Here is a 26,808-nt window from a genome sequence, read left to right on the forward strand (position 1 = left end):
GTTAAAAAAAAAAAAGAGGGTGACTCTTTTCTACCAAATGCCTCCAACCCAAAGAAATTAACATTGTTTTCTTGATTGACATCCAGTGAGGACAAGAAATGGCTTGACCATACAGTGACAAAAGTGTGGAAGGGACAGAAAGAAGGAGAGGAAAAGAAAAGCACTTTAGTTTATGATTATTGGTATCCATACCCCATTGTTTATGGGAAGGGGAACACTTTCAATATTATACCTTTTATTTTTACAATAACACATTTAGCAAAACTCTCAAGATGAACATTTACCCTCCAGATTAAAAGAAAACTAGAAAGAAAAAGCAGCAGAGAAGTGAGAACAAAATTATAATGCGACTGAAAAAGAATTCAATAGTAGCCTCAAACCTTTCCCCAATAGATGCAGAGAAGAAAATAAGTCACCTCTACTGGAGTCTTCTACTTAGCTAAACCCAAACCCATTCCTCTTCTTTCATCCTCGGTTGTCAGGCTGAGTGTCAGCTGGTCCACCTTCTGATGTAAACTCAGGACTACAGAAGAATTTCTAGTACCTCCCCTCTACTTAGAGTTGCCAAATGTAGCAAATACCTGGGACATACTTACATTAAAAATTATTTGTTATTTAATTCTAATTTTACTGGGTGTCTTGAATTTTAGCTGGCTGCCTTAACTCCACCTCCACCGACCATGACCCCAGTGATCAGCCCCTTTGATCAGGAGTATTTGCCAAACTTGCTACTATAAGAACCCATGCTGGTGCAAAAGGTCCAGGATCCATCCGGGGAACCTTGATATTTAAAAAGCACCCCAGGTGGTTCTTACAACGAGGCAAGTTTGGAAGGTTCTAGATTCCAACATGGCGCCACGGAGGCCGAGACCATGAGTTGAATCTCTGGGGGAGCTTGGCCTCTTTGTTATATTCACATCCCAGAGACAGTACACCGCCCCCACCCGTATCAGTATCCAATCCTCCAGGAACACACCCTGTGCAGATGGACCCAAAACTGCACTCATCCACTTTGGCTATGTTTTCCTATTACCCGGCCAAACACTTGTGATACACACCCAGAGCTGCTGTCCTCTAGGACCAAGGGAAAGCTGAGCCCAACCAGTTGTTTTTCCAGGCACTGCCAACCCTTCCTGCAATGGCTAAGGTAAGGGAGGCAGAGGCAGAGGGCCCTCTAGGGTCAATTATTCAACAAGTCACATACAAAATGGCCCAGATGGTTCACTTCTGGGTTTTTAAGCCGACAGCCAAGACACTTTCAGCAGTTAAACTTGGCCTGTGTAGGGGAAGCCCTCGGGCAAAAAAAAAAAAAAAAAAAAACAACCACCACCAGCAGTCATGTTCAGGTTACAGGCTGGGATTCCCACCCCCCCCCCCACTCCTCCCTGGCTGACACACTTTGCCTCATACTGGGCTCCTCCGCTATCTCTCCTCCCCTCCTCCCCCTTTCTCAGAGATAGTTGTAGTCATTCTCTAACCCCTTGGCCTCCCCCACTTTCCTGTTTATATTCCATTCTCCCAGAGAATATCTTATTGGACCTTCTACTTCTACTCATTAGTTTTCTTTGGTCCTTGATACACTCATTTCCTCTCTGACTCACCCCATCCCCCCCCACCACCACCACCATTCCTAGGCAGGTCCTACCTTACGCTTTGATCCTACCCTCACCTTCCTGCTCCCTCCATCCTCCCCTGGTCTGCCCCAGGAGACAAAATTCACCACGGTCATCCATAAATATTCTGCACTTGCATTTCCAAAATCTGGTCACATGACCTACGGGCTTTGTCTGGTTCGGCCTCAACATACCTCAGCTACAGGGCATGTCCTTATGCAGAGCAAAAGGGGTGACGGACACTCCAACAATATGTTTTCTTTTTCCCCAGATGCCTCTTGGCCACAGTTGCCTGCATTTTCTCTCACTTTGGGTTGAAAAGGAGGGAAAGGGGATGGGAGCATCCTTTGAGTGACACTAGGGCTTCTCCCCTGGCTACCCATCTGCTCCAGCCAGCTTCAGGCCATCCAATCCAAGAAGGAGGCATCCACCCCATCCAGCTCTCCCTTCTTCTGGGATGCAGTTGCAGAATTCCAACTTCCTTACAAGAGCGGCTGAGTGATATTATGATCGCAACCAAGGGAAGGAGGACATGGCAAAGGACAAGGGAGGAGGCCCCATCACACTGGAGCAGCCAGCTCAGCCCAGAGGGGTGGAGAACCTATGGGGGTGGGGGGAGGGAGGATGGATTCACCCGCCCCCTCCCCACCTCTCCCTCCCAGCCCCAGGGAATGTTTCGTTTGCTAAATGAAGTCAATGTGGCCCAGATGTTGGGCAGCTGCCTCTGGAAGCAGTTCCTGTGCTGAACTGTACAGAGGCAAAGTAGTGTGTTGGGCTGGCCCCCGCAGCTCTGGCAGTCCTCCTGTCTAAGGATAAACACAGCCTCCCAGCTCCCACTCTCTCTCCCCACACCCCCACCAGCCTGCCAGGGAGGTTGCCTTTTTAGGAAACTCAGCAGATCAGGAAGAGAAGCAAAGGGATGAGGAGGCTGGGTTAGAGCAGTCAGAAAACTGCAGAGGGCAGAGAGGTGCTGTGGTGACAGAGAGGGCGCCTCAGGTAGTGGGGAAGCAGCCAGGCCAGAAGTTCAGGTAAACACCTGCCGGGGGCCAGGCCAATGACTCAGTCTCGGTCTGTAATCACTGGACTCCCTCCAGCCACACTCACCCCCCAGCTCTCACCAGCTCCAAATTCCCGTCCCAGCCACAAACATAGCCATTCCCTCAGACACACTCATTCCCTAGGGCCCCAGACACAACAAACCCTCTGCCTAGACACAGCTAACCCTTTCCTATCACCCTTGTATCCTCACCAAATGGGCCCAGCGCCTTCCCTCATTGACACCTAAGGGAGGGAAGGAAGGAGGAAAATAAGAGAGAGAGGAGCAGGTAAAGCTGCGGGGGTCCAGACATCACAGAGGAAAAGGGAAGAGAAAAGATCTTCTGACTGAACGTCCCCCATCCCTGCCATGTTAAGTGTAAGATTCTTCTTTTACCGGTCTTTTAAAAACTCTAGGATGTTTGTATGCCAGCATCCCCTCTATACCAATAACCCTCTGCTGCCTCTCTTTTTGATACCCTGCTTTCCCGGGGTGCTCCACCCCAACAAAAAAGCAATCAAAGTGTGGCAAAGGGAGACAATGGCTACAGTGACGCCAGGAGCCTAACCACATTGGCTCGTGCTGGGGGTCACACCGCAGAGTCTGGACGGCGTTCCCGGCAACAACCCCATGACAGCTCACGTTAACATCTACCAATTTGAAGGCTTCCTTCTAGTTCTGCTCAGAAGGGACACGGGGCTTGTGTATTTAGCAGGGAGGAGATAACCCTATGGGTCCATTCCTGCACAAAAGCAGCGAAGCCTGGGTTAAGAAGGAAGGTCAGATGTCCTCTCCTTACCTCATCTGAGCACCAGGCACACGCAGGACTCACAGCCAGACACTCCTGGCAGGAGTGGATGCCTCGTGTGGTACAGATGTTGGACACTGCAAAGGAGACAAAGGCGTTAGCAACCGACTTGGCCTGACAGGGTAACTGGCCTGCCCCATCCTTCCCAACTTCCCCAAATGCTCAGATGTATAGCTCTCAGATGCACACAGCAGGTCTGACCATACCATAGACCTTCACCAAACACAGGCTGTTTCGTAAGGAGGAAAGAGAACGAGAAAGGTCAGGAGAAACTCATCGCCACCCTCACTGATGAGGCCCCAGTGATGACAAGCTTTGGAGCAAGATGGACCCACAGTGTCAGATCATAACAGATGGAAAGGCTTTCATTAACAACTGGTTTGACACCCACATTGTGCACAGGAAAATCTGAGGCCCAGAGCAATGCAGTGTGCCCTCTCTCCAATTATTCGTGCGACAGATTCACAGCCACTACGTGGGGATCCCAGGCCCTGATGTACTAACATTAACACACAGCCTAAATATGGTGGGGGGCAGTGGTGGGGGTCACTGCCAGGCAGTGTTCCACTGGCCTTCCAGGACAAAGCAAATCTTCTGAAGCCCTCTCAAGACTCCCAATACATATATCAAGGTGTCAGGGTGTAGAATGGTCCAGGGAGAATGCCAGAAATGTCAGAAAAGGCTGAGTGAGATAAGCTGGAAGAGCAGGAATTGGAGTTGGAAGGCCTGTATTTGAATTATTTTTTAATTTTTAAGTTTTCATATTCAGGGGCACCTGGGTGGCTCAGTCAGCTGAGCATCTGACTTCAGCTCAGGTCGTGATCTCCCACTCCGTGGGTTCAAGCCCTGCATCAGGCTCTGTGCTGACAGCTCAGAGCCTGGAGCCTGCTTTGGATTCTGTGTCTCCCTCTCTCTCCACCCCTCCTCCGCTTGTGCTCTGTCTCTCTCACTCTCCTTCAAAATAAATAAATAAATAAACAAACAAACAAACAAACGTATAAAAAAAGTTTTTATGTATTTATCTTGAAAGAGAGAGAGAGACAGACAGCAGGGGAGGGGCAAAGAGAAAGGGAGAGAGAGAATCCCAAGCAGGGAGAGCCCGATGTCAGAACTGTCAGAGCAGAGCCCGATGTGGGGCTTGAACCCATGAACCATGAGATCATGACCTGAGCCAAAATCAAGAGTCGGACACTAAACCGACTGAGCAACCCAGGCACCCCTGTATTTGAATTCTGAATGCTCCTTTTACTAGCTGTACCAGGACTAACTGAGCTGTTCAGTTAACCTTTATGAAATGGTAACACCCACCTCACAGGATTTGTGCAAAGAATTCAGGGAGGTGAAGGAGAAGCACTCAGCACATGACAAAAAGCCATTCGAATGTGAACAGTTTTCACATTGTCATGGGACAGAGAAAAGCCTGGGGTGTGGGGAGGGAGGAGGAAGAGCAGAGGCCACCACAGAGACCAAAATAACCCAGAGAAGCCTAGCCAGGAAGCAAACCCCAGGCATTGGCTTGGGCGGAAGCTCTCATCCTCCCTGCTTCCCCTAGTTCAGCCTTTCTGGGCTCAGCCAGGTAAACCTCCTCCCTTCCGCAGTGGTCCCCAGGAAGGCTTTTTCCAATGTAAGGAACATACTGAGGAAGATACATTACTCTCCATGACCCAGGTCCTTCATCCAATTTCCTAAAGTAGTCCCTTTGCTCCCGGCTGGTAAGACCAGCAAATCTATTTTTAGGGAAATCAGCCTGATCAAAAAAAGATTGTTTTTTTTTTCCCAGTGCCCCCAAAACTTCCTATCAAGCTGAATGTCTCAAGTCTATTTTATTATAACGTGTGTGAACTCCCTTCCAACACCTAGACAAAACATACCCAGAAAATGTGTGTATACACACACATACACACACACACACACACACACACACACACACAGAATATTGTCAAGAAAAATTATCCATTGTTATCTGTTGTATCCAGTGTTGACAAGTAGACCCACCATACTTAGGGATTATCTGATTTTCTAGGAGTGCATACCTTTGTTTGACTTCTATTGATTAGGACATTTTAGAACTCTATAAAAGTAGAGGTTAACTTGTAGAAAACCAGTAACAATAGAAATGATTCTTGGGGTGCCCGGGTAGCTCAGTCGGTTAAGTGTCTGACTCTTGATTTCAGCTCAGGTCACGATCTCATGGTTTGTGAGTTCAAGCCCTGCACGGGGCACTGTGCTGACAGCATGGAGCCTGCTTGGGATTCTGTCTCCTTCTCTTTCTGCCCCTCCCCTGCTTGCTCTCTGTATCTTTCCCAAAATAAATAAAAATAAACAAACAAAAAGAAATGATTCTTGATAATAACAGTGTATATGGTTCTTATCCAACAGCGATACAAATGATTTCTGTCTGGTTTTATTGCCTTTAACCAATTTTGAAAATATTAGGTAACTGATTTCAGCATTCCTTTCAACTACCAACTATAAATCTCCCTTCCCTGAATTTTCTAAAGATTGTTTTAAATTATTTTTAATTAATCTCTCCACCCAACGTGGGGTTTGAACTTAAAACCCTGAGATCAAGAGTCGCATGTCCTATGCCCTGAGCCAGCCAGGCGCCCCTCCCTTCCCTGAATTTTCTTTTGAATTAACCTGACTCCCTCATTAATTAAGCTGAATAAAATCTTTGGCACATGTGCGTGTTACACTTGTATGGTAACGTACTTTTACCTCTTTAAAAAATTACGTTTTACCGATATCCATCTCAGGGCCTCACCAGGGGGCGGAGGGAGCTAACAGAAGAGGGAAGCATGCAATCAGTGGACTGCGGTCCTCGTTGAGTCACCACTGCTAACGTGGCCTTGGGAGAGTATGCATCTCCTCTTAGCCTGTTTCTTCACTCGTAACTCCTAACGTTACAATAGTTCATCTATCTATCTTAACAACACTGCCACCCAATAGATTTTAATAAGCCTCTTGAGGCTTGCCCCGTCCAGCCCCATCCAGTCCCGTCCAGCCCCGTCCAGCCCCGATCCTTGCTCACAGGAGATGCTCCATAGATATACAGTGGAGCAAATTGAAAGGCACTGGCCTGGATCAGTTATATTTTGTGTTTTTAAGCAACCAAGCTCACGTCTCCAAATTATGCATTGAGTTCCATTATAAAACATGCAAATGCATTGAAACAGTGCCTGTGACAATTTAAACTTCCACTGTTCTCCTAAAAACACCAGCATCACATGTGGAATCCTGGAAGCCCCAGACTTCCTCAGAGCTCGAGTCTAACTTTCAAAGGCTTTTCCCAAATCCACAGTTCCCCAAGTGGGGTGCCGCTACCAGCCCATGAGGAACCTCTGGGCCCCCGGCTCTGACTTGACTGACACTCTCACCGAGCGAGCGCGAGGACCGTGTCGTGGGAATCACAGCAGTGGCTCCCGGCCTGGCCCTGAGCTACCAAGGCCACCTCTGAGTTGGGGCAGCCCTCAGCCACGCATTGTCTATAATGGAAGGAAGGTAGCCAGGAGCTGCTGGCCTCAGAGGACCTCACAGTTCAGAATCCACGAGGCAACCAGGAGGCCTCCCCTTGCGAGGACTGCCTGGCCATGTCTCAGCTCGTGGTGGCTCTTTCCCTGGCCAGATGTGAGCACACACACCCCGCCCCCCCCCCTCCACCTTTACTGCCTTACTGGAAGCATAGCTCAAAATGTTTTAGGTCTCTGTCTCCCTCCTCAAAGTTTCCATGGGAATCAGCATGGAGGGGGGTAATTCCAGACATAAATGCCATCGGTTTTCACTGGGGTTGGGGGGAAGAGGCAGGGGGAGACCTCGGGAAGAGTGAGACTAGAGAAGAGGACCATGGGAGGTGTGGGCACCTCCAATTATTTTTGAAAACTCTCCCCAGGCTATCCATTTTTCCACCCATTCACTCTCAAATTAGCATGTATTTGCCTAGGAGCCCTTGACTCTCCTAGCCACAATAGAAAGCCTTGCCAGATGGGAAATAAATAACAGCAGGCCCCCTCCCGGTGAATGGGCAGCCCATGACCCCAGAGGATGAGACAAGCCGCTGGGATCTGTTCTTTAGGAAGTCATGCCCGGGGAGTCATGAGAGCCCGTTCCCCTTTCCTCTCTTAGTGAATCATAGGTTGATTTCATGAGAACCAGTGATTCCCCCCACAATACCCCCCACCAAGACCTACCACCAAAGGCAGGTTCCCCGGATCGCCGTGGCTAAAAGTGACTGACTCATCAGAAGTTTCTGCGCCTGGGCCACGCTGATTCAATGAGCTTCAGCTCTGAGACCACCCCTCCCTCCTGAACATGTGGAAGGAGTTTGGGCCTCTGTTTCCAGCCATTCATAAGGCATGTGTTCTTGCTCAGCCTCAAGGGCCCAGACTCAGCCCTGCCAGAGAAGTGGCAATCTTCATCAGAACTTTGTCGCTGAAAACAATCAGCAACCCCACCACCCATTTCCTCTGATGGTTTAGCCAGAGCAAGCAAACAGGGCCCTGGTCCTCACAGGGTGGCTGTAAGGATTAAATGAAACAAGTCCCTGTCAAACTCTGAGCACAAAGGGCTGGCACACAGGAAGCACTCCCTAAAGGCTGCTGCTGCTGCTACAGTGGCTGTCGTTTATGTCCTTGCTGTTTTCATCCTGAGTCCCAAGCTGTTTGAGGCAGGTGAATGTTTTACTTTCTTCTTACTTTTTCCCTGAAGCCACTCTTCTACATGACACTAGACACACTGCTGAGCATGCCCTGAACAGGGGGTGGTGGGAGCACAGAGCCAGAAAGCATCAGACTACAGTAAAACAATCAGTTGTCAGATCTAACTTCTAAATGGAGTCAGGAATATTAGTGTTCGAAAATCCAGTCCAGGAAGGGATGGCCAAGAGGAGAAGGCCAAGTAGAAAACAGAGAGAGGGGCGCCTGGGTGGCTCAGCCGGTGAAGCATCCAACTCTTGATTTCAGCTCAGGTCATGATCTCACCGTTCGTGAGATCGAGCCCCACGTCATGCTCTGTGCTGGTGGCTTGGAGCCTGCTTGGGATTCAATCTCTCTCTCTCTCTCTCAAAGTAAATAAATAAACATTAAAAAAGAAAGAAAGAAAATATAGACAAGACCGCCAAGAAGTTTGCCTGAAAAGCAGTGGAAGGAAAGGCTGTGGTTTGGCACGTCAGCCCAATTCACAAAACCAGAAGAGAGACAAAGGATGGGGAAAATGGGGGAAAAAAGAGGAACTAGGAAGGGAGTTGGAACAAGTGGAAGTCATAATGCGTCAATGAGAGCTATTTTGAGGACACACTGTCCAATGAGCCAGGATACCAGAATGCAGGAATGGGCCACCCTAGTGAAGCCAGGGTGCTTCAGGAAAGGGCTAAGTCAAAAGGAGAGGTGTTTAGTGGGAAGGGAGGGTGATCCACACTGCATACACCACGGACTGTCTTACTATCTGCCAGAAAGGAGGTCTGGCCTGGCTCTCCAGCCCTGCCACTGACCTTTGACTAGTCACTTCCCAATTAGGTCCACGGGGACACCGGCTGACTTGGTGGGGCCTGATCTTCCATTGCAGTCACCTGGCTGAGTGAGTCATCCAAGAACAAAACATCTCATGCTACTGCCATATGGATCCACAAGTTTCTCTAGAACTTTCTTAGAGCAATCTGCTAAGAAAGTTTATTTTATTTTTGTTCCTTCATTACATGTAGCAGCAGCTCAGTAATCTAAGGAAGGAGAAGGGGAAGGGGAAGGGAAAAGTGAAGTTCAAGGTAACACGCACCTCTGAGCATAAAGCTCCAGGAAGCATCACCCAAAATGGCAGGAAATCCAAATTTCCACGTTTCACCATATCTAAGACTATGGATGTAGGATGTACCATAATTTCAGAGATTTAAAAAAGTGCATCACAGTCGTTAAATATGGCATGTGACATCAGAAGGCATTTGTGTATAATTTGCCTCTACCAATATTAAAATGTGTTATGGGTTGAATTCTGTGCCCCCAGAAAAATATGCTGACGTCCTAACCCCCAGTGCCTACCACTGTGACCTTATTTGGAAACAAGATCTTTGCAGATATAATCAAGATAAGGTCCTTAGGGGAGGCCTAACCCAGCCTGACTGATGTCCTTGCAGGGGGAAAACACCATGTGAAGACAAACATACAGAGAAAATGCCATGTGATGACAGAGGCAGAGATCGGAGTGATCCAACTGGAAGGGAAGGAATGCCAGAGTACCAGCAACCACCAGGAGACAGGAAGCAGCAGGGAAGGATTCTATCCAGAGTCTCTGAGAAAGCAGGGCCCTGCTGACACCTTGCCTCCAGTTTTCTAGCCTCCAGGGAGACTAGAATAAAGTTCATTGCGTTAAGCCCCACAGTTGTAGCACCCCTAAGAAGATAATACAAAAAGGTCTTGCATTTCTATAGCATATATGACACGATTTCGAGAAACACTGCCCTTAAATACTTTATGTGATTGAGAAAAAAAAAAGCCATTCTGGAATGAAAATTTTGCTATGGTTAATCCATCTATAGATAATAGGAACATGGCCACTTCAGCTTTATACTTTTATACTAATATACATCATTGGTGTTGGTGTTCATTCATTCATTTACTCAACAACAATTCATGAAGCACCTACCTATGCCTGGCGCTCTCCTAGGCACTGGAGACATATTGTGGAACGAAACAAGCCCCCTAGTCTTGTGGAGCTCAAATTTTAGTGCAAAAACAAAAACAAAAACTTACAACAAAAATGGACAATTTCAACCAGTGGCAAATGCTTTTAAAAAAAACAAAAGGAGAATAAAAGAATAACATCAATGAGGGGAAGAAGTCTCTTCTAGAGAACATGGTCAAGAAAGGCTTCTCTGGACCTGAATAAGCATTTTTCCAGAGACCTACAGATGGCCAACAGACACATGAAAAGGTGCTCAACATCACTCATTATCAAGGAAATGCAAATCAAAACTACAATAAGATATCACCTCACACCTGTCAGAATGGCTAAAATCAAAAAGACAAGAAATAACACATGTTGATGAGGATGTGGAGAAAAAGGAACCCTCATTCACTCTTGGTAGGAATGTAAGTTGGTGCAGCCACTATGGAAAACAGTAGGGAGGTTCCTCAAAAATTAAGAACAGAAACATCATATGATCCAATAATTCCACTACTGGGTATTTACCCAAGAAAACAAAAACACTAATTCAAAAAGATACATGCACCCCTATGTTTACTGAAGCATTATCTACAATACCCAACTTTGGAAGCAACTTAAGTGTCCATCAATAGATAAGTGGATAAAGAAGATGTAATACACACACACACACACACACACACACACACACACACACACACTAGAATATTGCACAGCCATAAAAAAGGATGAGATCTTGCCATTGGTGATAACATGGATGGACCCAGAGGGTATTATGCTAAGTGAAATAAATCAGACTGAGAAAGACAAATGCTATATGATTCACTTATATGTGGAATCTTGAAAACAAATTAATGAACGAACAAAAAGCAGAATCAGACCTATAAATACAGAGAACAAACAATGTTTGCTAGAGGGAAAAGGGGATAAGTGGATGGGCAAAATGGGTGAAGGGGACTGGGAGATAGAGGCTTCCAGCATTGAGATGAGTAAGTCATGGGAATAGGGAATACAGTCGATGGTATTACAATGGCGTCGCATGGGGACAATGGGCGGCTACACTCGGGAATGTAGCATAATGTATAGAGATGTTGAATCACTACGTTGCACACCTGAAACTAATGTAACATGTATGTCAAGTGTACTCAAATAAAAAAAACAATTAAGGAAAGGGGGAAAAAAGAGAAAAAGAAAGGCCTCTCTGAGTTGACATTTCAAAATGATACGAGTGGGTCATGAGAAGATCTAGGGGACAAGCATTCCAGAAAGAATCCACAAGTGCGAGATGGACTTCAGCCTGTTAAAGAAGTAGCAGGAAGAGAGAGGGAGGAGGAAAGAGGCAGAGAAGTGGCTGGAGAAGCAGTCAGGGACCAAAACGCTAGAAAGCTACAACCATGGTAAGGAGTATGGCTTTCATTCTCCATATGATGGAAAGCCACGAGAGGAATTTGAGCAAATGTGAGTAGAGAAAAGGTCCTCCTGGCCACTGAAAGGAAGGCAGACCTAAGGGGAACAAGATGAAAAGAAACCGGTTAGGAAGCTATTACAATAATTCAGGCAACAGACGGCAGGGATTTGGATTGGGATAGTAACGGTGTTAACAGTGTGGTCAGACCCTAGACATGTTCCAAGGACTTACTGCCGGATGACATGTGGGGCACGGTAGAAAGACAGGTTTGCTCCCTAGCAAGTGGACCTGCTTGGACAAAGTTCGAATGTTTTCACCACCGGCCATACCCTTTCACTGACTCTTCAGCCAGTAGGCCCTGCCCTCGTAAGTAAAGCCAGATCATGCCTGGTTTGCATCTCCAACTGGGTTAATGAGGTAGCCGTGTGCACAACACTGCAGAAGGCCCCTCCTCGGACCGAGTCCTACCTTCTGTATGGTTGTCATATAACATTAACACCCAGTCCCTGAGCAACACCATAGGGCAGCCATGGTAAAATCAATGATCATTATTATTGCATAACAGTGAACGTGGTGGGGAAAACAAGCAGAACTGTAGGCAGGGGATCTCAGGTCCAAAGCCACTTCTTTGCCATTCCGCCAGCTGGGTAGCCTCCAGCAGGCCCATTCGTCTCCCTGGGGCTTCGACAACAGTGACTCTTGTATTCTCTACTCAAGGACTCGTAATTGCTCATTGGTATTTAAAGGGCCTAATGCAGCCACATCAGCCAAACACGGGAGACCCCAAATGGCTGCTTCCTTTCCCCATGCTCCCAAATATGGACATAGTACTTATCTCAGGCGTTGTTAGGATTAAATGAGATAATTTATGTGGAAGAACCACCTGTGGTGGATGCTCAGTAAATGTTGGCTTCCTTCCTCCTCACCTTCCCTCTAACTGCTTCCTGCGTTAGGAATGCCATCCCCACCGCTGCCCCAGCCCTGCCCCAGGGTCAGACTCACAGGACCCTCTGCCTCTAAAAGGATATGCTGAAGAAATCGCTGGCCTGGAGACAAGAGCCCCCAGGGCTAGAGCCTACCAATGCCACTAAACGAGCTGTATGACCTTGGGAGGGTCCCTTCAACGCTCAGGGTCTCCCTTTCTCCTTCTCTGTAAAGCAAACAGTGTTGGGTTAGAAGATCTTCAAGGTTCCACCAGTCCTGGACGTCTATATTCCAGCCAGAAAGCATCACGAGTGACTCCCAGTCTAGGAGGCCTAGCATCCCTGGGCCCAAGACCACTCACACAATGCACAAACGCCCATTTCTTCTTAATAGCTTGACAGACACTTGATTCAAATGCTGCATCTCAAGCTCTGGAAAATGTTATCAGCACAGGCCCCACCTCCCAAGTGACACACTCAGCACAGAGAAGAAGCGAGCTGGTACCAAGCTCTGTTTGAGGCCCAGCCCAGCGGTGCCCTGTTGGTGATCTCCTTGGCATGCAGCTGTCCAGTTCTGCTACTCCTCCTCCTCCTCCAGCTCACGTCTGGTGGGTACGGACAGCAGGCAATGGTCCTCACGGTCCCCACCCCCTCTCCTCCCCATCCCGTCTTGGTAGGAAGGCAAATCACTCCCACCGTTTTGGAAAACAACTCAGCAAAACCTATTACAATTAGATGTAAAACATTCATGTCCTTTGACCCAGCAGCTTCGGTTCAAGAAATTGAACCTGTAGAAACACTTGAACAAAGGTGCAGACAATGAACAAGGAGAGTCCCTGCTGCTTTATTTGTAGTAGCAAATACATGGGAATGATCCCAAAGTCTGCCAGCAGGGAATCCATTAAGTAAATTCTGCTACATCCATATAACAGTATGCCTTCTGGCAAGAATTATATCTCTTAGGATAAATAATGGAAAGATATAAACTGACATAAAACATGCTTCGAGGGGCGCCTGGGTGGCTCAGTCGGTTAAGCGTCTTGACTTCGGCTCATGTCACGATCTCACAGTTCACGAGTTCGAGCGCCGGGTCGGTCTCTGTGCCGACAGCTCAGAGCCTGGAGCCTGCTTCGGACTCTACGCCTCCCTCTCTCTCTGCCCCTGCACAGCTTGTACTGTCTCTCTCTCAAAACAGGTTTTAAAATTTTTTTTAAAGAAATAACAATAAGAATAAATAACTGCATATGGTGACACACATGGGGGAAAAACTGAAGTAACTATTAACAGCGGGTATCTTTAAGGACAAGACTACAAAGGACTTGGTACTTTGCATTATCCTACTTCTGCACTGCTTCAACTTTTTTTTTTTTTTACAAGCGGAATTACTTTTATAAGCTAAAAAAAAAAAATTAAAGCTAATTCTGAATGTCCTCAGTCCTGTCTCCTTTTGTACACTGGCATTCACCTACATGTAGGCTCCCCAGAGCATGCCAGGCTTCCTACAAGCCGGGACATCTGCAGCATCAGCACCCGTTAGCCTCTTTGAATCTGAAATCCAGCGGGAACTCAGGAATAGACTTTGGCCCACTCCCTTCAGGAACCGCCCGGGAGAGAGCAGGGTATGGTCTGTTCTCAATATGTAGCAGTCCCAGATCGCTCATCAGTCTCAATATGTAGCCACGTTCCCCTCATCTCAGAGAGGTGGTCACACCCGCCCTCCCGGAGCTTACCTCGTGTAGTAGCTAAAGCAAGGGTTTGAAACCACGGGTGGATCTCACAGGCCCGGGGTTTCTCGACCCAGGAATCCCATTTAGCACAGAGATTTAGGTTAACTACGGGGACTTCTTTTTTTTTTTTTTTTTAATTTTTTTTTCAACGTTTTTTATTTATTTTTGGGACAGAGAGAGACAGAGCATGAACGGGGGAGGGGCAGAGAGAGAGGGAGACACAGAATCGGAAACAGGCTCCAGGCTCCGGGCCGTCAGCCCAGAGCCTGACGCGGGGCTCGAACTCACAGACCGCGAGATCGTGACCTGGCTGAAGTCGGACGCTTAACCGACTGCGCCACCCAGGCGCCCCATAACTACGGGGAATTCTTAAAGTGGCTACTGAATGTGCCTTTTGCCAAACCTCTGGAGCTCTCTTCTGGTGCGAAATTTTTCAAGCCTGTTTTTAACTGTAGATCTCCCTCTTCCCTGCCCCCCGCCCCCCACAAAGAAATCTTTACATGGAGTTCCATGATATGAATTAGTTAAAGGAAAAGCTTCTCCAGTTGAAGGTGAGGAGGGGCAGGTGTGAACCAGTCTCTCCCTCCATCTCCTTCCATTTTGCAGCCCCTGAGACACCAAGAGCCCGACCAGGTTCAGGGGGAAGATGGCTTGTGCAAAGTCACCCAGCAAACGGATGAAAAAGCTTGCACAGCTGGGAATCGAATATAGGTTTCTCAGTTTCCGACCCGCAGATCTTTTCACACTGACTTTTTTCTTTTTTCTGCATGAAAGGAGGTGTTTTTTGTAAGCTTAAAAAAAGAAATAGCACAAGTTTAGGTAGAGGTATAGGAACACACATGAGAATTATTATATATACATGGAGGAAAATCTGAATTGAGCACACCACCTGGGGGCACTGGGGCGGATCAGTCGGTTAAGCGTCTGACTCTTGATTTCTGCTCAGGTCATGATCTCACACAGTTCATGAATCCGAGCCCTGCATTGGGGCTGTGTCCTGACCCTGCAGAGCCTGCCTGAGATTCTCTCTCTCCCTCTCTCACTCTCTCTCTCTCTCTCTCTCTCTCTCTCTCGCCCTCTCTCTGTCCCTTCCCCCAGTTGTGGTCGAGCACGCGTGCTCTATCTCAAAATAAATAAACATTAAAAAAAATAGAACACACCATCTATTTAATATTGAACGTTATGGGAGAACAGAATTAAAGGGAAACTAGCCATTTTACTCTCCAATGTTTGACTTTCTTAAAATGAGCACATATCACCTCATTCTCTCCTTGAATGTCTGAATGTCTTCACCAATTGAGCTAAGAAATGCTGGGGGGGGGGGTGGGGGGCGGGGAAGGAGACTAGTCTTTTTGTGGGAATATGACTAAAAACCAGAAAGAAGACTTATTATTTTCAGATATGCTATCAAAAATTTTAATTAAACATTTTTAAAAAATTTTTTAATGTTTTTTTAAATTTATTTTTAAGAAAGAAAGACAAAGTGTGAATGGGGGAGGGGCAGAGAGAGAGAGAGGGAGACACAGAATCCAAAGCAGGCTCCAGGCTGTGAGCTGCCAGCACAGAGCCCAACGCAGGGCTCCAACCCACGAACCACAAGATCATGACCTGAGGTGAAGACCAACGCTTAACCAATTGAGCCACTCAGGTGCCCCCCACCCCCGCAAAAAAATTTTAAAAGGTAGAATAGCTCCAGGTTTACTTAACAAGGATTGTGATGTACCATATTTGGCCACAAAATACGCATTCCTTTCCAGACTAATAATAAAAGTGCTGGTTGCTGCAAAGTCCTCTCCAATATCCTGAAGACATCACTACTTAGCACTGGGGAAATCAAATGGGTTATACATGGCTCAAAGGCATTGATCCCGTTAGAAAATTTAGAAATGGAAAGTTGCATCTGGGTTTCATTCACATGGTCCCCTGCTTTCTTTTCTTTTTTAATTTTTTTAATGTTTTTATTTATTTTTGAGACAGAGACAGAGTCCGAAGCAGTCTCCAGGCTCTGAGCTGTCAGCACAGAGCCTGATGCAGGGCTCGAACTCATGGACTGTGAGATCATGACCTGAGCTGAAGTCGGATGCTTAACAGACTGAGCCACCCAGGCGCCCCATCAGGGTAACCGCCTCAGCACCTGAGGAAGATGAAGTAGACCTAGATAACCCCCGGGCTTTCTGGGGTTCTCCACAACATGGATGAATCTCAGATGTGTCACGCTATGTGAAAGAAGCCAGACTTAATGGGCTGACTTCATTTATATGACGTTCCATTAAAGGTAGGACTGTAAGGACGGGAAACAGATCAGAGGTTGCCAGGAACTAAAGGTGGGGATAGGGTACTGATGACAAAGGAGTTCAAGGGAACCTTTTGGGATGATGGGGATGATGGAAATATTCTGTATCTTGATCATGGTGATGGATACTTGATTAAACGTGTGTCACAATTCAAAAAACCATATACCTAAAAAGGATGGATTTTATTGCATGTAAATTACCCTTCAGTAAACCTCACTTTAAAAAGAGTGTTCCTGGAGGGGCATCTGGGTGGCTCAGTCAGTTAAGTGTCTGACTCTTAATATTGGCTCAGGTTACCATCCCAAGGTTATGGGATGGAGCCCCCAGCCAAGCCCCACATTGGGCTCTGTACTGAGCGTGGAGGTTGCTTAAGATTTTCTCTCTCTCTCTCTCTCTCTCTCTCTCTCTGCCCCTTCCCTACCTCCTGCCCCCCCTCCTGCTTGTATGTGCACACTCTCTCTCTAAAAAATAAATAAATAATAAAAAGAGTGTTCCCGGAGACACTATGTACATGGGGGGAAAAGGCAGATTTTACACATTTCTTTTGCTGGATAGTTTCACGTTGCAATAAACAGCAGCAGCTTACACAGGAAGAATAGACAGTATCATTCTCCCACTCCCACCTGCATTGGCACTCAGGAACCGAGTTCCTTCAAACACAATGATCTTCCCATCTAGGAACGGGCAGAGCTCAGGGGCAAGGAGGCGAGGCGATGGGGTGAAGTAGCAGGCCAGCTCTGTGGGCAGCAGAGGGGGCTGGCTCAGGCCAAGTGGTTTATCCCTGAAGCTGCTCAGTCACTCCCCCAGTTAATTATCTGTCTGCTGATTCATGAGTTGTGGTTCCTGTGGGCATGCTTCTTGGCTATTTCTGCCAACAGAGGCAGAAGGATTCGCAGGGCTGGGAGGGGATGATAACCAGAGATCCTGAGTGTGGTGGGGAGTTACAGAGGAAGAATTTCTATTAGGAAATTCCAGAGTCATATCCATTTTCCCCCTCCTCACTGTCGCCTCCTTACCCCATCTTATGCTGTCCCCAGGAGATCTCTACCACTCACATGGTTTTGAGGGAGGTAAAGGAGAAAGCTTCCCTCCTGAGTGTCTCCTCCCAGGAGAGAGGGGAAAAAAAGCAGACAATCCACAGAGGGTCCCCTGAGAACAGAGGTCTAAGGCACCATAGTGCAGAGATCCAAATGCCCAAAGAATTCATGGTCTCAGCTGTATTCTAAAAATCTCCAGAATGCCCAGATGGAACACTGGAGGCTCCTCTGTGAATCAGTGCAGATATTCAAATACTGGGTTTCTTGCAATGAGGCACATCACCTCCAGATGCCTTTTGCTAGCCTTCCCTAGGTATTTATTTTGGCTGCCAGGGTGCCAGTCACTGGGCCTACAGCACTGAACAAAACAGACATGTCCTTCTCCTCACAGCACCTGAAATCTTGTGAATGTCTTTCACTTTCCTCTTTTCCCAGAGACAGAACTTAAGGTTTCCTAGTATATAAAGCAAATGATGGGCCTCTTTCCTCCTTGGTCTCTTCTGTGGCTTCTTGCTGGGTGAGAGTGGCTGAGATATGCCACACCACCAATGGAGGAATGTCACAAGGGTATGGAATAAGGGACTCCATTGGTCTCATTCTGGGAGCCTGGGTTGCATGCCTGCATGAAGCAGTAATAGGTCTTGTCTCCAACACATGGTAGGTACCATGGATAGGAATAATGGCAATAGTAAACGCCATTTGGGGTGCCTGAGTGGCTCAGTCGGTTGCACGTTTGACCCTTGATTCAGCTCAGGTCATAATCCCAGGGTCATGGGATCGAGCCCCACATCCAGACCCGTGTAGGGCTCTGTGCTGATTCTCTCTCTCCCTCTGCCCGATCCCCTACTCACGTTCTCTCTCTCTAAAATAATAACTGATAATAATAAAATAGTAAATGCCATTTGTTGAATGCTTATTTTGTGCCTTTATCTCATTTAATTGGCATAATCATCGAAGTACTGTTTTCTCCACTTTACAGATGAGGAAACTGAGATTCCCAAGAGATGAAGTAACTTGCCCAAGGTCACACAGCCAATAAGAGGCAAAATCAAGAATTAAACATGCATCTGGCTGGTTTTAAACCATAGCTGTCCCTTTCCCCAGCCAACAAGCCTTCCTGCCATGTCTCTCCATGCCCTGAAGGTTCCTGCAGAAGCTTCATCTGGAGAGTTTCCAGGATATAAACTCAGAAGAAGAAATTAGCACTTCAGCTCAGAACTAATCAACTTAGATGGTGACAGCAAACAAAACTAGTTATCCCTCAGGTCTCAGGTTAGAATAAAGACTTAAACTCGGGAAGCCACAAAACCCAATACCTCTTGGGTGAAGCCAGAAAGATCATCTTTGCATGTAAATTCCAAATTTCAATTCTACCCTCAAACGACCTCGCTTCTCCCCATACCAGACTCTCCTATTCTGGGACAGCCTCTCTGTGCCACCACCCAGCTCTTTCTGTGTGTCCCTTCAACACTGTGTGGACCAACAACCCTCTTCTGCTCTCATCCTAACCTCCTGCTTCCCCAGGAATCTGACAACACCTGCAACCCAGCAGCGGGGGATTCAACCCTGGGGTAGGGGATTTAAACGTAATTGAAATTGCTTTTACCAGGAGTCTATTATTTTGGAGGTCTGACTCTAGAGAGCAAGCTCTTAAATACTTCTCCACCCTGGCTCTCAGAAGGAGTCTGGGGCTGGCTCAGCACAACCCATCATAACAGCTGGAATGATCCCAATGAACGACAAATCTGTGAACAGATCTCCCAAAGGATATTTAATGCAAACTTAAGTATGTCAATGTGGTGTATCCTATATGGATCATTACAACTCTGTAAACCAGATCTACAAAAAAGACCAGGAGGGAGGGGTGGAGGAAGAGACACCAAAATGACAGGTACACTCCTCATCTTCACTAATACTGGCACCTGCACGATGCTAGGCTGTACCTTAGGTTACTTTATTTCCTTCTAAGACTATAAGAATATAATGATTAGACTCAGAAATCATTCAGAAATTCAGAAAGCTGTAGACGTAAAAAGAAAATGCTTTAAGTTCACGGAAGGAGACAGCCCCACTGCCCTCATCGACACCAGGCAGCATCTGAACCACGGCTCTAACACCTCCCAGGACACAAGGCTGGAGATGTGTATTTCTGTCCTATGGTCACCAGGCTGCTCACTGTAGGCTGAAGACATCAGTTGACATGTTTGAGCATCTATCGCATGGGAAGCTTCGGCAAAAACAGCTTAGTCCCCTATAAATGATCTGTAACTCCCCCATCACATCATTCATACAGATTGTGGGGATGGTTTCCTGGGGGTACTTTTATCTACAAACTCATCAAGTCATATACATTAAATATATACAGCTTTTTGTATGTCAACCATACATTAAAGTGTTTTTTTTTTAATATTGTTGCCTTGTCCTGTATAATCTCTTACACACACACACACACACACACACAAGATCTTGAAGGCAGTCATCAAAGTATTTCTGAAGAGCTATCTTTGATATGGACTTATCTCTTTTAAATACCTTCTGCAGGATTTAAATTGTCTTACAAGGAGTACTACCGGTTTCATTAAGAGTACATATATGTACACATGGGTGTCCTCTGCAGAGGAACGCCCTAGCGGACCAGGAGCCAGAGTTCTCCCTGGCAAGGTCACTAGGGCTCCGGAAGGACCACGGGCAGCATCCCTAGACTGTAATCTCTGCCCCTCCACCCGCTCCCCAGGTCCAATGAGGCCGAATCGAATGCTAACCGCCTTGGCATGGTGTGTGCAACAGCAGGAGAGACAAAGCCAGGGATCGAAGCCAGTAACAGGGACCCGTGGTGTGGCTCCTCGCATATACTGGAGGGCGATCCCGGAAGCGGAGGCACTGCTGTAACTCAGGACCCAGGAGGAGGGTGGGAGCCAGAGCCCTCACCCTCCTCCGAACCGCTCCTGCCGGGAGCCACCAAGGAAAAAGAAGAAAAGAAAACTTGGGAGAAAGTGTAACCCAAGGAGAGAGAGGAATGTGCAGGAGCGGGCACACCCGCGCGCGCACACACTCTCATCCCGAGCAGCTACAACCACATCCCTCGACAGCGCGCGGGAACAGCCCCGGGAAGCCGCAGCTCGCCGCGCCCACCCGAGCCAGCCGGCCTCCGCGCGCCCCAGACCACGTGCGATGCGCGCCGCCCCGAAGGTGCGCCCGCCACCCCCCGCGCGCGCGCGCGCCGAGGCTGCCGGGGGCAGGCGCCCGACTCCCCTAAGGGCTCCGGCGTCCTGGTGGACCTGCCCCTAGGTGGCCTCTGAGCCCTGCTACCGCGGGGTCGAGAAGCTCCCCGGCTGCCGGCTCCGGCGGCCCAGCCTGGCCCCGCGCACTCGGAGCGCAGACGCGTGGGGGCGGCCCGCGGGTTTCCCGGCTCCGAGTCCGCAGACACCGCGGCGGCAGGATGCGCGGCGCGGATCTCCGGGGAGCAGCGTCCCCGCAGCGCGGGAGCCTCACCCACCTCCGACACCGACGCCCGCCAGCGCCCCCAGCACCAGCACGGCGGCCCAGAGCGGCCGCGCTCGCATCTCGTCCACCGCCGCCGCCGCCGCGCCCGCCCCACAACGAGTAGCGGCGCCCGCGGCCACTTTTCCCGCAGCGGGAGGGGAGGGGAGGGGAGCGGACGCGGTGGGTGGGACAAACGGGGCGGGCCGCCGACTAGCGCTTCCTCCCCTCCCGCTCTTTTCTGGACCCTGCGCCGGCAAGGGGGTGGTGGGAAACCTCGGCTCCTCTCCCCCTGCCTGGCCGGGACCCGCCTCGAGAGGCGAGGCTGGGACCGGAGCGGGGTCGTGGGCACGTTCTCCGCAGACATCCTGGTCCCGGGGTCCGCGTCCGGATCCCGGGTATGCTTAGAAAAGCCAGGAGCCTGTGGCCCGTCTCCTGACCCAGTCTCACCTTCTGAGGGCTTTCTCTTTCACCTGAACTCCCGGGCACTTTCCCTCTGTACCTTGAGTTTCATTCATGCACACTTTAATTTGTTTATTTGACAACCTTTTGAATGCTTACTCTATGCCAAGCACCGGTCTAGTCCTTCGTTATTCACTGTTTTTCCCCCTTTGGGTTACTTTGGTTTTCCAGAAAGCCTCTTGACAAGACCGCATCTCAAGCTTGTGTAAGCAATGATGTCCATAAAGGGCCTCTCTCTACAAATACTGGGCTTGCGTATGGAAAGTGATCAACGTTTCAGGACAGGGGCCAATACACTTCCTCCAAACGCAAACTCACAGGCTTTGCAGCTTTATCGTATTTTCCTCCAAGGTTTCCTTCCCACTCTCTGCCTGCCCCCCCCCCCTTCCCCCGCCAATCCCTCCCCTGGGTCTCTGGGTCTTTCCCAAGACCAGAAACCAGCCGGCTCAGAGGGGCAAAACGCCGTGGATGTGAGCAGCAGACCGCCAGGGGCTGGGGCTGGTGCTCCTGACGCAATGGATAGCTCTAATGACATAAAAACCAAACCTGATGCATCAAAGAGGATATGGAAGTCTCTCCAGCTCCTGGGCTCCCCTAAGGGCTTTCAGCCTGCCCCTGGGCTTCCCTAAGCCCTCTCTTGAGACACGCAAGATACCTGAAACCTGGCCCTGACTCAGCTTTCCAGCCTCATCTCCCACCCTAGCCCAGGAAGTTAACTTGGCATTCTCAGACACTCCATGGCTTTCCATCTGACTGACCTTCCTAAATCTTCCACCTGGAAAATTACACTTCTCTTTCAAAATATCCCCGATGTAATCTCTTCCAGGTAGGCTTGTCTGGGCCCGTTCCTCCAGCCCCACCCTCTGCAGAGGTGGGCACTTCCTCCTCAGACCTCCTAAACATTAGGATACAGCAAAAGAGCAGCACCCATCAGCAGAAATGTCACTAGCAAGTTGAAGGGGACAGAGGAGGAGCCAGCCCACAAAGGGTAGCTGGGCTTCCCGACCCGGGGTTTGAGACACCAGCTGCACATGCCTCTCTCAGCTGGGGAAGAGTCTCTAAACCATGTTCACAGTGCTGTCCTTGCCCTGGCACAAAATCCAGATCACACGGCCTGGTCACATGTCTGCCCACGTATTTACTTATTTGCTCAATTCCCACAATTATAACCAATCTCCCAATCGCCCAGGTGTCTCCTCAGCCTAGCTCTGTTGGCACCAGAGATTCAACAAACCTGCTGTCCCACTCCCCAGCCCCTTCAGCCTGAAAAACTTCCTTTAACAAACCTTGCAGTGAAGGTCTCCTGGCAACAAATATGCTCAATATTCATTCGTTTCCTGCTCGTTTGCAATATTTCTTAGATCTACATTTCTATGTTGACAGCGGTAGGGGAGGTGGTTTTCTTGTACTTTAAAGATGTCGTTCCACTGTTTTCTGGCCTCCACTGTTTCTTATGAGCAGTCAGCCACCCCTAACATTGTGGTTCCCCTGTCTTTTCCCTCTGGTTTTGGTTTTGGTTTTTGTTTATTTGTTTTGAAATCATTTACAGAAAAATTACAAAATACTAAAGACTTCTCTCCAATCCTTCACCCGGTTTCCTCTAATGTCCACATCTTATTACCAAGTCCTAATTATCAGACGCAGGAAATTAACATAGACACAATAGTATTAACGAATCGAGATACAGTATTTGGATTTTGCCAATCTTCCCACTAAGGTCCTTTTTCCAGTCCAGGATCCAACGTGACATCTTCTCAGCCTATTTCTTTCCTCACCTTGACACTTTTGTGTCAATTGTTAGGCCAGTTATTTTACAGTATGTTTCCCGGTTTGGGTTGGTCTGATGTTTTCTCATGATTGTATTGAGGGATTCTAGACAGAATACCACAGTAATGATGTACTTGTGGACACGTCATATCAGGTGGTACCTGATGACAGTATGTCTTGTTACTTACAATGTTAACCTCGGTCATTGGTTAACCTTGGTCAATGTTAACCACAATGTTAACCTCGGTCACATGGTTCAGGTGGTGTGTGCCAGACTTCTTCACCATAAAGTTACTGCTTTCCTTTTTGTAATTAATAAATGTTTTATGGAAAGACACTTCAATTCTATACAAATATGTTTTTCTTCATACTTTCAATAATTTTAGCACCTGTTAATGGTTCTTGACTGCTATCGGTCCCATGGTGTTTGATTAAGAGTGATCTCTACTTCCTTTTTTTCCTTTCACTGCTAGCAATTGGAGTTCCACAATAAGGAAGAGTTGCCCCTTTTCTCTTATTTTAAAATTTCAATTATTGGGACGCCTGGGTGCTTCAGTCAGTCAAACGACTGACTTCGGCTCAGGTCATGATCTCACAGTTTGTGAGTTCGAGCTCCTCATTGGGCTTTGTGCTGACAGCTCAGAGCCTAAAGCCTGCTTTGGATTCTGTGTCTCTGTCTCTCTCTGCCCCTCTCCCACTCATGCTCTCTCTCTCTCAAAAATAAAGATGTTAAAAACATTTTAATAAATAAAATAAAATTTCAGTTATTTACTTATATCAGTATGAATTCGTGGATATTTATTTTATTCCACAAGTCATAATGCAGGGCCATCATTATTTTGTTGCTCAAACTGTCTCAGGATGGTCTCCAGTTGCTTTTAAGTTTTCTCTTTATCTTTGCTTTTTTTACCAGCTTGACTATAAGGCGAATAGGTGTTGTTTTCTTGGTATTTATCCTGCTTTGGGCTGATGAGTCTTTTGAATATGTAAGTGGCTTATTTTTCAACAAATATAGGAACTTTCTTAAAAATATTTTTTTTATTTTGAGAGAGAGAGACACAGAGCGTGTGCATGGGGGAGAAGGGCAGAGGGAGAGGGAGAGAGAATCCTAAGCAGGCTCCACTCTGTCAGCGCAGAGCCCGATGCAGGGCTCAGTCTCACCAACCATGAGGTCATGACCTGAGCCAAAATTGAGAGTCTGATGCTTAACCAACTGAGCCACCCAGGCACTCCAATCACCAAATATAGGAACTTTTAAGCTATTATTTCTTCAAATATTTTTTCTGCTCATTCTCTCTCCTTATCTTCTGAAATTCCAATTACACATATTTTAGATGTCATCTAAATATTTATAATTATATAATATATATATATTATCCCACAGACCACTGAGGCACTATTCTTTTTTTTTAATCCCTTTTTTCTTTTTGTTTTTCAGATTAGACTATTGATCTCTCTTTAAGTCTCTCAATTCTATATTTTGCAGTCTCTAATATGCCGCTAAGCCTATCCAGGGAATTTTTCAGACATTGTGTTTTTAAGTTCGAATAATTTCCCTTCACTTCTCTTTCATAGTTTCAGTTTCTCTGCTGAAATTCACCATATCTTCAGTTATTATATCTATGTTTCCTTTTATGTCCTTAAGCATGTTTATAATCCTTCAAAAATGCCTGTCTGCTCATTCTGACTCCTCTCAGGGACTGTTTTACTTGATTGCTTTTTTTAAAAACTGTGGGTCCCAATTTCCTGCTTCTTCAAATATATAGTAATATTAGACTGCATACTACACATTGTAGATGATTCATTTTAGAGTTTATGTGATCTTCCCTCGAAGAGCGTTGAGTGTCATCCTATTAGGCATTTAAATTACTGGCAAATAATCTTGATGCAGTCAAGCTTGGTTTTATTCGTTTACAAGACTAGTCTTTTATATATATTTTTAATTTTTAGTCGTTTTTATTTTTGACTATAGAACACGGTCCTTACTCCTAAAGTGTGTAGACCTCCTGTATCATCTAGGGACCCAGGTTGTTCAGTGAGGTCTCTGCACTCCGACTGAGCTGAAACTCCAACGTCTCTAGGCGATGTGCAACTTCTGTTCAGCTCCCAGCTGCCTTCTGCTAAGACTTCCAGAACCTCACCATGTACATGTGCTGCTTCTCCCTCATCCAAAGACCCCGGAGGACACCCATGCAGACTTCTGGGGGTGCCTCTCCAGTCAGCCACTTCCACTCTAAGAACCTTCCCCACAGATGACAGCCCCCTCAGCAGCCTCCAGCTCTAAGCTGTGCTCTTGGGTGAGACCGCCATGCACTTCTTAGGTTCACTTCCTCGCAATGCCATCCAGACAGTCCCCCCAAGCAGAAAGTGGGGCAGCCATAGGGCTCACCGCACGTGTTTCCCTTCCCTCAGTGGTTTTAGTTCGGCGTCCAAAGCAGCTCCTCAAACATTTTGTCTAAATGTATTGTTTAACATGGGAGAGAGAGCCCCATACCACTTTGTCAGAGTCAGAAGCAGAAGTTCTGTGATTATGAGTTTTTTCACGCTCACCTCTCCATCGCTGCTGAACAATGAGCTCCTGGAGAGCGGGAACTGTAGTTCGTTATCTTTACATTGCCCAGTAGGACCTCAGCATGTAAGAGAATCTCTTCTATTTTTTTTTCTTACTTTCTTAGCAACTAATTTTAACCACTAATTACTTTCTACTAATTTCTTAACTAATTTTCATAAAATATTGGGGCGCCTACGGGGGCTCAGTCGGTTAAGCGCCCGACTTCGGCTCAGGTCATGATCTTGTGGTCCATGAGCTCCAGCCCCGCGTGGAGCTCTGTGCTGACAGCTCAGAACGTGGAGCCTGTTTCGGATTCTGTGTCCCCCCCCCTCACCACCTTCTCTCTCCACCCCTCCCCTGCTCGTGCTCTGTCTCTTAAAAATAAACAAATGTTAAAAATTTTAATTAAATAAATAAATAATGAAATAAAATATTGATTGAGCAACAATGGTGGACACAGAGCGTCCATTCTGTGGTCTTCTTGAGAGTCTGTGGATGGAGGGGAGGGGTGTTGAAGGCATGACATGTAGATCTTCTCCAAGACTTTTGCCCCTTTAAGAGGCAAAAATCATGTTATCTGGCCCCTTGCCTGACCATAGCTGAGCTGACACCAAACTAGGGATCCTTTACCTGTGCTCTCACCAGTTATCTGCCCCACTGGGGAAGCCCCACCCCTGTTCAGATCTTCATTGGAGGAACCAGGTTTTGGCCATTTCCTAGACCTCTTGCCTTAAAAGTCATGCTTGCCTTAAAAGTCATACTAGTTACGTGATCTTGAAAAAGTCCAAATCTTCTCTATAGTCATTTCCTGTATCTGTAAAAAATAACCCATCTGGCCCCTGCCCTTTTCCTCACCACCAATCCCACTCTAACTCTAACCCCCGCCCTTCAACACACACACATCGTTATGAGGTTCTATGAGACTATGGATGTGAAAGCCCTTTGGACTCTGAAAAGCACAGAGGAATATGTAATTATTATTGTTACTATTTGTGGAAAGACTGTAGATCTCTCAATGCAAATCCATTCCTGTAGTTAAGGAGACTAAGTGTGG

The 26,808-nt window shown here is 47.3% G+C and overlaps 1 protein-coding gene across 2 annotated transcripts in view; it reads right to left on the reverse strand.

Annotated features, from left to right (window-relative positions):
- ITGB3 (integrin subunit beta 3) overlaps positions 1-21,147 on the reverse strand; it is a 55,675-nt gene extending 34,528 nt beyond the window's left edge. The window contains exons 1-2 of one of the 2 annotated variants that reach the window (XM_058705712.1): positions 20,991-21,146; positions 3,449-3,534 (exon numbers count right to left, since the gene is read on the reverse strand). In XM_058705712.1, coding sequence (XP_058561695.1) covers positions 3,449-3,534; positions 20,991-21,057 — 153 coding nt within the window. In that variant the 5' untranslated portion in view covers positions 21,058-21,146. Of the gene's footprint in view, positions 1-3,448; positions 3,535-20,990 lie in introns of both variants that reach the window. The other variant, XM_058705713.1, reaches the window with a different exon arrangement.
- Between the last annotated feature and the right edge of the window lie 5,661 nt (positions 21,148-26,808).

This window comes from Neofelis nebulosa, chromosome 16 (genome assembly GCF_028018385.1).
Source record: "Neofelis nebulosa isolate mNeoNeb1 chromosome 16, mNeoNeb1.pri, whole genome shotgun sequence".
Classification (NCBI taxonomy): Eukaryota; Metazoa; Chordata; class Mammalia; order Carnivora; family Felidae; genus Neofelis; species Neofelis nebulosa.